At 42.7% G+C, this 13358-nt stretch overlaps 1 protein-coding gene across 2 annotated transcripts in view; it reads right to left on the bottom strand.

Moving 5' to 3' along the window:
* Positions 1 to 12699: 12699 nt before the first annotated feature.
* Positions 12700 to 13358, bottom strand: part of LOC126531306 (glyoxylate/hydroxypyruvate reductase A-like) — a 33614-nt gene continuing 32955 nt past the window's right edge. For both annotated transcript variants that reach the window (XM_050178797.2, XM_050178795.2), the window contains exon 11: positions 12700 to 12949. In XM_050178797.2, the coding sequence (XP_050034754.1) occupies positions 12863 to 12949 (87 nt within the window). In that variant the 3' untranslated portion in view covers positions 12700 to 12862. The remainder of the gene's footprint in view (positions 12950 to 13358) is intronic.

Below are 13358 nucleotides of genomic sequence, written 5' to 3'. Positions count from 1 at the left end.
AAGACAAACAACGTGTGAAGCGCTGCAGGAGGTGCACTGAAAGAGCCAAATCAGCTGATCCTATTTGCTATATTAAAACGACATTAATAAATCTGGGAAGGAAGGTAACATAAAAATTAACCATTACATTTTAGTAATAGCTCAGTTACTTTCGTAGATCCTTAATTGGTCAATGTAGTTAATTGCATTTCTGAATCAAGTAATTGTAATCGGTTACACTTTTTCCTGTAACGTGTACAAGTCTGTTGCTTCCATACAGAGGCAGACTTCAAACTAATATACCACAGAGAGAGAAAACGAAGAAATCTTAACGCTGTGGCTCCATTAAAGCACCCGCTCCCCTTCCGAGAAGTTCCCAAGATCCCCGAGGTTGTGTCTTTGGAAAAGTCAAAGCTATAACTTTCGTCCGGAGGCCGTGTTGGCCAGCTCAGACCCGGTCGTCCAGACCAGGGCCGTGGAGTGGGCCACCCAGGTCGCCGTCAGCCATGAGCTGATGGCCATCTAGCACGGAATCGTCCGCACATGCGTTCTGACGAAAATAAAGTTTTTCCATCCATCGTCGGGATAAACGTACTGCTCATTCTCTGTCACAGTCAATTTCAGCGGAAGCTCTCGTGGCGTCTGTCGGCGTCTTCCGTCGGAGCGATCCGCGGAAGGTTGGTGGCCGTGTGATGATTTATAGAGCTTTTAGTTAAACGGGTTCATCGTTCGGGCTTTACGGCACTTACATAGTGAAAAAGTTAGCAAATTGAATTGTTCTTAAATGGCTCGAAAGCATTTACTCGGCCCTGTATTCTCAAAGGACACAGAGAAGAACATATACTTCACCTGTGTCAACCCTACAAAATGTCGCATGTCCACGCTTTCACCAGGCACATCGAATGTAATTAGTCTCATACTACGGATTTTGAAGCGATGAAATGCAAAACATACAAAAGGTGTAAGTGTTGTTCCCTACTCCTCTTTTTTTTTTAATTATTGAGTGGTTTGCGCGCCCCCACTGTAGGTGTCTGGAAATCATTGGAGGTAGCAGCTTACATGCATGGTATACTTGTGCACGTTACAGGAAAATAGAAACGAATTACAAGTACACTATTCAAAAATTTAATTGATTACAGTAAACAATTAGTGGTCCAGGCAAAAAAATGGGAGCATTTATTAAAATGCAATCGATCACTTTTACGTCCCCTTTCTGCCAACATTTATTCACATTGAACAAATGCAGACAATAGAACGACCTGGTTTGGTTATTTCAGAGAATCTTCTGCAGTCCTTCCAACGCTGTGTATTTTCACTAACAATACCTTTTCAAAGTTGTCGTCGGTGATATCTCGTCTTTTTTTCTCTCTCTCTTTTCCTTCTTATGTGAAGACGTCCGGATAGACTGGCAGTGACGATGAAAACTCGCTAGATGAGCGCGCCAGAGAGAAGGACGGTGTCGTAACGTACGGACACCACGCGCAAAAAAAAAAAATTGATTTCTCAGTGTCGCGAAGCTCGCGTCTGGGTCATCTATGTAGTGCTCTGCTTCGTTATTGTTGCTGGGACTCGGAGAAAGCGCTCCCAGTAGGGCCAATGAAAATCTGTATAAGAAAATCAACAGATGATTTCCTGGCATCAACCATTACAGTATATCGAGCCATAGCAGCGCCGATTCGAATAGTCAGCCAATATCTGGTCGATGAAACAAATACTGAGATCCCAGGTGCTGACTCTGAAAATCCGCGTGCGCGTGGCTGCTGTGGGCCACAACCGCGGGCGTCCTACTGCACGTAGACTTGCGTGCAACAAATGGCATGTAATTAATAACTTGTAATCAATTACATTGATTGGATAGTTCTGGTATTTCGCAATTTGTGTTTTACTTGGTAACGCTTGCTGTAATTCCATAACATTTTCAGTAACCACTTACATGTGGCTAGTAAAACTTACTGACGAGACAAGCTGTATATAACAGGCGACGCAACGTTGAGCACTTATATTTGGCGGAAACTGTATGCAGTAAAACGGCCTTCGGTCGGGCCGAACATCAGCCTCGAGGACACGCATGTTCAGGCAGACGAACCCAGGCGTTCAGAATTCGATTCCTCATCTTAACGCTCGGTCTGATGTTGATTTGAACCAGCGATATCATGGCTCGTTGGCGATGGCCACTTCAGACGTTGATTCCAGGAAATCACTTGCAATTTTTTCAATTGAATTCTGGGGTGTTACGAGCCAAAACCACGATTTGATTATGAGGCACGCCGTAGCGGGGGACTCCGGATTCATTTTGACCACCAGGGGATCTTTAACGTGCCCCCAATGCCTGAGACACAATTGTTCTTTAACCTTTTCAATAGCCCTACCGGGAAGGCCATCTCCGATCCCAGCAACAATGGAGCTCAGCGTTTCATAGAGGCCCCAGACGCGAGCATCGCGGCATTGAGTAACTACACTCTTTTGCGCAAAGTGTTCGTATACGTTACAACACCACCCTTCCCTCTATCGCGCCCATCGAGCGAGTTTTCTGTGTCATTGCGTGCTGCAATGACACTAATGACTAAGAGTACACCAGATTGCCGTAAGGTATTCAGTTCCTTCAAGGAAAGAAGGGTGTGATACTACAACACCGCCATCGTTATTAAAGGTATGGAAACATGGCGTCAATATCCAAATAGTAAGTTGTTTTAAGAGGAACCTTCAGCTCCGACTTCAATGCCACCCATTCAAACAAATCAAAAACGCATAACTGCTTTTGTGAGACAACCGCTGAACCAATTTGAATAAAATGTGTTGCAATTGAGAAAAAAAAGTTAAATTCTAATGACATTACGAAGCAGAATTGTGATTTAGGGCATGTAATATATTACAAATCTCCAAAATCAGTAAGATTTTAAAAAAATTGTAAGCAAGTCTGTTAAAAAAAAAGTCCATAGCTCTGCACTAAAACAAATATCACAGTTCTGTCAACTGCATATGTTAGGCCTCCTAAAGCGGACGAATTGGATATATAAATTTACAAGTTAGTCGAAATCGTCAGAATCTTTACGAGGGTTCTGCAAAGGTACTACTCGTAGATTACTGGTATACTTCAAATGGTGTATAATACGTCAATGTTTTCCGCTTTAAATGTATTTTTAGGTGAAATTGAGAGAATTGTTAAAGTTCTTTTGCATTGCTGAGTTGCAGAGTTGTAAACTTGATAGTATCGATTTTAAAAATTTTGCAATATTGAACTATATTTATTTAAAACTCGACGCCCTAAATGAAATTTTTGCTTCCTCTAATCACTAGATCTAATTTTTTTTTATTTTAAAGGCAATAAACCTCATCATATTTGTTGCATCGATTGCCGAGAAAAAGGACTTTTCCGGTTTCTGTGTACTTAGACGGGAGATCCCGAGCTTCCTTTTAAATGGTGAATTGGTGCCCCTGTGCAACTACATTTCCCCTGTTTCAGGATCATTTGAAACAGTACTCACTTCAATCGTTCTCTCTCTTTTGAGACTCCAATAAGTGTTTTTTATATCTAACATATTCGAAAAAAAAAAGAACGAATAGTCAGCAACATTAAACCAAAAATTCTCGAATTGAATACGAATCTAACAGCAAAGACCGTTCGATTAGTAATAGAAATTTAGAACAATCGCACGCCCTTACTAAATACTCATTAGTGTTTTCTTTCATTTTCCTTCTCTTCCCCCCTTTCTTTTTCTTCTTTTTGCATTTTTTTTGCGATTGAATCAAACCTTTTATTTCCAACTGAGTGTCCATCTCAACTTACACCTATTTTCTTCCTTCTTTAATACTTTGTTTAAAGTTGATACGTTTTAACCGAGCAACAGCTTCCCAAACATGACAGATCCGAGCCGCGAGTCTTGCATATACGCTGCTGAAGGAGCAAAGTAACACCAGCATGACCCGGAAGTTGTACTCCGTCAGTGGCTCAATGTAAATTCTTATCACAAACAAGCGTTAATTAAACTTAGCTGGCAAAATTTCCCACGGGATTGGTTCGACGTTACAGCCGATGTGTATGCTCTGTTTCAGAAATCTAAAGAGAAATAACGCCTAGAATCGAAATGTTCGAGAAGTCAGCTTCGGCACAAAACGTGGCTTTTTTACATCCGACAAAACGAGAACATCTCAGAGAACCGGAACGTTTATTAGGCGGCACAAAAAGCTCGCGCGGCTTATAGAGAGATCGAGCAAACGACAACTGAACTAGCGAATTTGTGACGCGTGTAAAGAAACCTGTAGAATTTTAAGGCGGTTGCATGAAAGATAATTCACTACAGACTTTAAAAATTCCAGTTCTAATCTTTGACCGACCCATGCCGGTCAGAAGGGCCGTTTCTCTGAAAACGAAGCCGTGACCTTTCACCCGGAACGATGGAGTCAATATGTTACTATCAATAACTTTGTGGACGCGCTTGCGTGCATCCACATTTCCCCCTATCTCGTCCCCCCCCCTCCAATCCCACCCCCAAAACGTTAGCTCTGCAGTCACTTGGAGTTGCAGGCTGAGCCGTGGGCTATACGTTTAAATTATATACACTCTTTCACTTTTCCATCTCACGGCCTTACATTGCACGCGAGTATGTACAACATGTAGTGGTCAGCGATGAGCCTTCCGGGTTACTGGAATCCCAAGAGAGGCGTCTCTTTAGCCTCGTCAGCACAATTATACGTCTCTCGCGCGTCGTTGTATTGAGTGAAGTTTTCCTCCATACCGTACGCGGAGCGCAGCTTACGCAAGTATCGGTGGTGTGGTGGTGGTGTTGTTCAATAATTGTACATCGATGGGAAGCCAGGCTACATAAGAGCCGACTATCCCAATACACAGTTGAGGAATGCGCACACACATACCATCGAACACACAAACATACTAAATCTAAAAAAAATTGTAAAGAGAAAAACAAACTAACATCTTCCTTTATGACACAGCTCCCACGTTTATTTTGGCAACGGAAATGGCAAATGGCGAATACATGACAGATATTACGTACAGATCATTAACATTCACGCATATATGTGAGTACAGATTACTACTCCGCGATAAAATTAGCATAAAGTACAGTAACATATCGTTTATGCCCCTGTGTAAACGTATACAGCGCTCCAGGAAAAGTGTGAAGTGTACAGTTTGAGGAATGGTACTTCTCTGCGGTACAAATAATCGCTATAACAGCCTACGTAGAAAATAGGTGAAGCTTCTTTTTTTATGAATGACCTTCTTCAGGTACAAATGCTCTGGACATGAATCAAGCCGCTCCTAAAATGCATTTCCTAAGTAGTTTTGTCTTCATTTCTACGTCATATACTGTACTCCAGCTGACGTGTATTGAACTTGTGAAACGGCGAGCCATTTTGTTATTGTACTTTCAATTTCTGTTTCAGTTTATTATGCATTTAACAATGATTATGTAATAGATAGTGTGCAGACGAGGGTCCCGAAGTCAACGACTGCAACGGGACTTTATTATGTATATTCCCTGTGTATGAACGTTTTTGTAGTTTGTGATGATTTCTTGCCTTTGTTTATCGCCATCGACGTTATCATGCTTTGTTAGATGTCTAACTAGTGTTAGCGACTACTGTCGCGGCAACTTCCTGTAAGGGTACGCAGAGGGATCCTGTCAAGCTGTCGAACTACAATATTTCGCCCTGCTCCCTGCATTTCTCATTATGAAATGCAGAAATAAAATTGAACTGAAATATTGTCTAATTGAATTGAAATTCCTGCTAGCCTTTCTCGTATACACCACAAAAATTCATGCTATTCTTCTAGCGACAAGGCTGGATGAAAATAGTTTACGCAAATGGCACATAACACCGACGAACGTTATTCCATATAGTCTTTCAATAAAGTATTAAGGGACTCTCATTATTCGTTCGCTGCTGCAAATATGCCTCATCGCTAAACGGAGGTATACTTAACCGTTCCCCATCGCAGCGACAGGCATTTTAAAGCAATACGTCTTGTTCCAATAATAGTTGCCAAAAAAAAAAAAACAGGTTGACACAAATTTTAGCCTCTGTACAACTTTTCTGTTGCCCGAACTTTTCGCACATGGCAAACTGCGATATAAGCTTTTTGCAATTGGCACGCAGTGAAAAAATAAATCGATCCTAGTTCGTGAACTGTGCGTGCTACTTGTGCCAGGAGCGAAGAAAAAAACACTGCAGTGGGCCGGCGGGGTACTCCTTGTTTCTGACACGGATTCTGCGCTGAATATAATGCGCGAGAGCCAAGCCGTGTCCTTCGAGTAGCTCGTAGATAGTGGCGTGCCGACAGTAGAAAAGTCTAATTTTCCTGTACCACAGGTCAGCACTGCAGCACATGAACGCGTAAATGTGATTTTGTGCCCAATATTTTTCGCCGAGCTTCTACGTGAGGTTCCAGACGTCTCAATACGTATCGACACATTCATTCGTGACAAATATGCGTCAAGCAAACTTCGCTCCTATTGGCTCCTAGATTCGTCTGACGCTATTGTACTCGGGAATTTTAAAATAAAATTCAAGACGATGATATATATACAAAATGTTGAAAACATAACGCAGATGTTATCGATGTAAATATTACACCAGAGAACGGCTTCCTCTGCACCGAAGCCGCAACAAGCTTCTGCAGCTTTTGCAAGGTTCGAACGTATTCAACGCACACAAACTGTATTTTACTATAATATTTATCAGCTTCCATTACATATTTGCCTACCCAGGCGGTGTCAATGACCCGAGTTGGAGAAACCGATAAACAGCCTTCACACCAGCGCGTGCGCGGCAACGCAGTCCTCCAGATGACGTCACACGCGAGAGGGCGCCAGTCAGGCGCACGCTCTCCACACCTGAGAACGTAAAAAATGTTGTTGGCTACAATACACATGGAACTGGAACACGGAGGAACTCACCCCGTTTCTTTATTCTAATTGTATAATCAGTCATGACTAATTCATCAACTTGGCAAGCTTAGAGTTAGAGAAAAACTATCAATGAGAAAGCTGATCGACGCACGGAATACATGGCAGTTAATGCAACCGGTGACTCAACAAACAATTCGTCCAGGTTTGCAGCAATCGTGTCCATTAAAACAACAATGGGTATAACGGCGCTCGTAGTAACCAACCGACACAGTAAAGATTTCGACCGGTCCCAACCAGCTTAATTGCTTTTGCTTAATTGCTTAGTTGCTTTTCTGCACAACAAACTGCCGTACCTGACTGTCAACCTGAACTGACAGGCTAGATATGTACTTGATGTTTTGTTCTCCCTCTATTTTCTCACTTTCGTTTCTTCACCATGCGCCTGTGTTTATTATTGATAACTTTGGTGTAACTAGGTATTATTTAATGAACAGCGAGGATGAAAATAAGAACATCTACACAAGTCTAGGCTGGTTCCCTACCCATTTATGATCATTCTGTGGTGAAGCTGATCGATAATTTCTTTTTATCCTGTCGGCGTTTCAGAGTATAACAAACTTCGCTTCGCAGACTTGGTCTGAATTTATCTGTTGCTGTAATACTGCAGCGCACTAGACATCTAATAGACTGTAGCAATGCTGCCTCTTGGAACCTCTATTCTTGAATTCACTTCAGTCACATAAATCTTCGCTCCACAATGCGGGACTATCTTACTGAAACCAATCGATTATCTTGCTAAATTGAATTTTTATTTCTTTTTGTATTTGACAATGTTCAAAACCTAAATTCATCTCGTTCGTCAATGCCCATTTCTCGTAACAACCCGGGTCTTGGCCAATCTCCCACTGCGGACGAGGGAAAGATTTTAATGCGAGATGGCTTTGTCAGGCTGGTGAAATGCCTGCCAGATGACTAAGGTGAAATCAAAACTAAAGGCCAGGAACAACAAAAAAGAAACCTTCCAGTCAACAGCAACAACTACAGCGCGGTGTTTTCCGGAGCTATATATAAATGTCGTACGCGTCTACGCATCCAAAACGTAGCCGTAGCAACCAGAAATGGAAGCGCGGACGACGGCCTCGATATATCGGCTGTGTTCGGCCTTCGCTGCTGTTGCCGCTGCTGCGCCAGAACGGCGGGAGAGCACAAAGAAACGGACCGGCTCCGTCCCCCACGGCCTGTCCATCACAAAGCGCACTCCGCACCCCCGCTGAGGCGCTCGGAGGGGGCCGACAACGAACAAGGGCGCTCGAGACACCGGAGAATCAAGTCGATCCCCCGCCGACCAGACGGGAGCGCCCGGGAGGACGCATGCGGTGGTCGTTACTAATCCCGGACGCCGCAACCTGTTGTCGTGGCAACGGTACCAGCGTCGAAGTCGTGGCCACAGTGTTTCATGCTTCGCGCAGGCTTAAAGGGACTATAAATATTAAAAAAATAATAATAAGTTGATTTGTAATACCCTTCTATAAATTACAAATATAACATTCTGGGGTTTTACATGCCAGAAACCACGATATGATTATGAGGCATACCGTAGTGGGCGACTCCGGATAAATTTCGAGCACCTAAGGTTCCTTAACGTGCACCCAATGTACGGTGCACGAGTATTCATAGATCTATCTACTGGGGGGAACTTGCATACACTTAAACATCACGCACAATTCTTTGTTTAACTATTAAAATTGTAGCAAATGCGCATTTGTTTTGTGCACTGTACTGCTGCTACTGGCGGGGTCCAGGACCTCTGTGAGGCACTCATTGCCTTTTGTCCATGTGCCACCTTGACATTTTACATAGTTGCAAGAAAGAAATGAAAATTCAAATAATTTTTGGACCCCCATTGTTCCCAACGTGTGGTTGATAAGTAGGTCTGTGTCCGTTAAAGATAAGTAACTGACGGACGCATTTCCAGGCTCTTTCACTTATTGTTATAGTAATTCGCAATATATATATATATATATATATATATATATATATATACATACATACATGGAGAAAGAGAGAGCTCAGATCATTTGCAGTTTGTCCCCCGCCCCCCCCCACTCAAGAAATAGTTGATACGCGGGCATTTTTGCATTTCGCCTCCATCGAAATGCTTCTATGTATAATTTCAGGTCGTTCCGTGTGCCCTGTTGCGCTATACCTCGAGTCATGTGCAGTACCAACCAGCCAACCAGTCTGTTCTTCACCCTTCTATATAGTCACTGACCACTTTCCGTGGCAACAAAGGAAATACGGTGGTAAAACACGCTCGAGTAAGGGAGCTTCTGAAAAAAAAGAAATACATCCAATGCTCCGCGTTACTTTAAGCTGGGGAATACAGGACATAAACATCTTATATACGACCGAAAAATAAGAAAAAATAGACCAGTGAGCGTTAAACTCTACTTTTCTCTTTCGCGTTCAAGCAAATGAGAAACCGCCATAAGTGCAAGCTACGCCGAAACCTTCATGTCTATCTTGAAATTTGATTGCCCCACTATTTAGAGATATCTGACGTCACACTTCGGGTTTCCGCGCAACATTCAAAACACGGAAGTGAGGATGTCTTCTCGCAAGCAGCCTCTTTCTGCGAGATTAACAACAGAGTTTTGAAAGAATAATTCATCTCTAAAGTGATTAAGTGTTTCCATTTTGTGTCCATTTGAGTGGAAATTCTCATGTGTTCTCTGCTTTTGCAGCACGTCGTGCGTACTTCTCATGCTGTCAGAACTTCATTGATAGACTGAAAGACAAACCCTAATGGTATCGAGGGCCATAAGTTGTAAAAAAAAGGGATAGAGAGAGAAAGAATGAATGAATGTATGGTTTTTATTAGCGCAAGGGCCAGGTATGGCCAAAGAGCGCCAGGTCCGTGGTGATTAGTTCGCAATGTAGTTATGAGTTCTTTGAAGTTGATATGGCGTGGCTGTAAAATGTCGTTAAAAGATAGTCGCTCTAGAATGCGTAAAATCTATCTGTAATAAGATTATGTCGATGACAAATGACATGTTCTATGAGCATTAAAATCCATCGTGAAAGAATGATGCAAAATAGAAAATATGAGATGGTAAAATTACCTGGAGCACTACTGCCTCGCCAGAGCTCTTGAAACACAAGGGCCTAGAGGCGTGTGCTATACGAAACAGCTATCACAGCGGCATCCTCTGAAGAGAGGAGACGCTACGAACGTGTGGGGCTAATAACATCCGACACAACATCTTTCAGAAAACCTAGGACTGCGTTGGTGCCAAAGAGCGGTTCTGGGCCGAGTAATATTACAGGATGAAGGGGGATGTGCTGCCGGTATGCTAAGGGAAAATGTTTCTTTCTTTCAGATTCGGCTTTCCGACGCTCCAAGAGGACGTGGAGGATGGTCAGCCTCTCACCACATCGACCACAGGTTGGCCGTTCATTTCCAGTAAGCAGAAAATTGTGGGTACCAAATGTGTGCCCTATTCTCAGGCGACAGAATAGGACATCTGTTCGCCGACATATTGTTGGGGAGGGCCAAACACCGAACTGTGGCTTTATAACGTGCAGTTTATATTTGTTTCTGCGTTCCACATGCGTTGCCAGTTTTGTCGCAGTTTCTTCCTTAAGAAAGGCTTCAGATCTGTGACAGGGACAGCAGCCGTGGGAAAAAGGGTTAGTGATGCGAGTGATGTGGTCATTTTGTCAGCTAGTACATTACCCTCGATGCTTCTATGGCCAGGTACCCAGCATATTACTACGTGTCTATGTGATGGATAAATATTGCATAAGAGCGAGTAAAGTTCAATAACAACAGGCTTTGCATGCTTTTGTAAAGAAATCAGCACTTTTACAAGACTTAACGAGTCTGTAAATACTATTGCTCTGTCGAGTATTAGTTTATTTATGTGTTTTACTGAAGACAGTGCTGCATAGGCTTCTGGAGTAAAGATACTTGTTAGCGGGTTCAATACGCCACATTTAGAAAAAGTGGGACCAACAGCAGCATAAGATACACCAGCATGTGATTTTGACGCATCTGTGTAGAATTCTGAGCACTACTTCGATTGAAGTTCACGGAGAAAGACTATACCTTGTTTGGCAAGTTATAAGTGCCCCAAGGGCCTTTGTGCTGCATAGCCTTGGACGCCGTCCTTAGCCACATAGCATATGAGGCGCCACCTTGTGTTCATCATCGCGCAATTAAGGGCGATATACAGGTGGCGACGCCACGCCGACAATGTCGCACTAGCCTCGAGTATGTCACAGACCGTAGCAGTGTCTGGCCTACGTTACTCAGCATCATTAAATCGACAAGAACTCGGCTGGGCAACTTCTGCAGTTCTTTTTTCACTTTTGTTAGCGTGAAAAAAATAAGAAAAAATTCAATGTACACAGCAATACTGCGAAATTCGCGACGACACAAAATTACGTCATCGACACCGCATTCGGACAAACAATTCAGATTTGGCCTTCGTTCACTTCATTGTTACAACACATTTCGTTGCTGAACAAACACCCAATCCCTGTCAGAGCAATACGGTTGTCCGTGACGCCGAGTACGCTGCGTGCAAGCCAAGGGCATGTTTAATTTAGATGCGCCATAGTATTCACAAATTCCGCAGACATGGCTTACAAGTAGTGCACCTGACGTCACGGACAATCACTTCGTAAACCATTCGTAAACCTTCGTGAACAATTCTGCAACCAAATCAAACATTCGCTATCGCTTCAACACAGCGTCGTTTCGTCACTGGCAACCAGCTGGCAACCAGCTCTTGGACCGGACTGCATCGCTGAAGCCTGCGGTTGTCTCGTGTACTATAATTTCTACGGTGCCACTGGAAACCAACGGATTAAACTCAGGTTTCCAGCTCCCAACCGAGCCATAGGACCATGTAAATAATTTTATATATAACGGCGTTCATTTTACACATCGCACTGCTTTCATGCCTGGAAGACCTGCAATATGCGGAGCCGTTTTGAAGTGACAGTAAGTTGAAAATGCCTGGCGACCGACCTCCTATGTAAGAAAACTCCATAGCTATTGTCAGTGATATAGTTGTGCTCTAGAAGAAATTTGTCTTGACAAGAGAGATACACTGATTTTCTTTATCATCATCATCCTCATCATCATCATTTATTCCGTGTTGTCGAGTTCAGCACACTATCGGGTGCTGAACTCAACAAGCATGTTCCGAAATTGCTTCAAGAGCGCTGGTGGCAGGTGTTGCCCAATAGAGCATGCAAGTTGCCTTGAAAAGCGTTGTTGGTGTTCTGGCAACAAGTGTTTATATACGCAGTGTTTATATACGCAAGAACATACACACAAAAATGTTTATTTTGGCATTAAGAAAAAGATTGTGGTCAGTTTGGCTGCACCACCCACAGAATACTGTGTGAAAGCCATCACAGCCATTGTCAAAGACAGACCTGTAGTAGGAAAAACCTAATTTGGGCAAGTTCATTGATGTTGAGTAAAACTTGAAGCAGCACGAAGAGGCCGATGATGGGAACCAAAAGCAAACACTACTTGTGTGTTTGTTTTCAAAATTAAATTGCAGGGTTCTAAGTGCCAAAACCACAATCTGATTTATGAGGCACACCATAGTGGGAGACTCATGAATAATCTGGACCACCCCTGGTTCTTTAATGTGCACCTAAATCTAAATACACAGGTGTTTTCGCATTTTCCCCCCAGCGAAGTGCAGCCGTCATGGCCACGATTTGAACCCGTGACCTCGTGCTTAGCAGCCCAGCACCATAGCCACTACGCAACTATGGTGGGTAGCGATAAACATAATCTGTTCACTGATGCCAAGAATTCGAAGAGAAGTTTAAGGTATCAAAATACAATATTTATTAGTAAATATTAAAAAAATACAGTTGTAATGATTATTATTTTCCGTATATATATTATTTTATATATTAAAAGCCGTGACTAGTATACTGTACAACTACTGTTGCACTTGGAAAACATGGCATTGAAGGCATTCAACCTAATATCCAGATTCAAACGAGAATTTGTGTATGAGTGGCTGCCCTGCCAGGAACTTTTCAAAGTTGATCATGAAACTCTTGACCACCTGCAAAACAGCGAAGCACAAGAAAATAATTTAGCACTTGTAAAGTATTAAGAAAATAATGAACTCTGTGTACAAAGACAACACTATTCAATCACGTAAATGTTTGCAACCAGCTGTGTGCAAAGAAAAGTTATGGCTAATATGCGTCCATTACATAACCAGAAGATGGCTGTAGGCTGCAGCAATTATATTGAAGATCAGCGAAGACAAAAAGTGATGTCGCAGCTGGGGTTCTAAATTCATGTTCAGGTGAACCTAGAAGTGCATCAGGCATCAGTTTTTTGATTCCATAAGCACTTAAATCAAAGCATCCTTCCTGTATTTCTCCATTTCCACACACACGCAGTTTGACAATTTGGTGGATGCACTTCAATCTACCAGATCAAAATGTATTGATATAAATCTACGT

Source organism: Dermacentor andersoni, chromosome 5 (assembly GCF_023375885.2).
Source record: "Dermacentor andersoni chromosome 5, qqDerAnde1_hic_scaffold, whole genome shotgun sequence".
Classification (NCBI taxonomy): Eukaryota; Metazoa; Arthropoda; class Arachnida; order Ixodida; family Ixodidae; genus Dermacentor; species Dermacentor andersoni.
The sequence above is the reverse complement of the archived record's forward strand: the minus strand, read 5'-3'. Positions and strand labels throughout refer to the sequence as shown.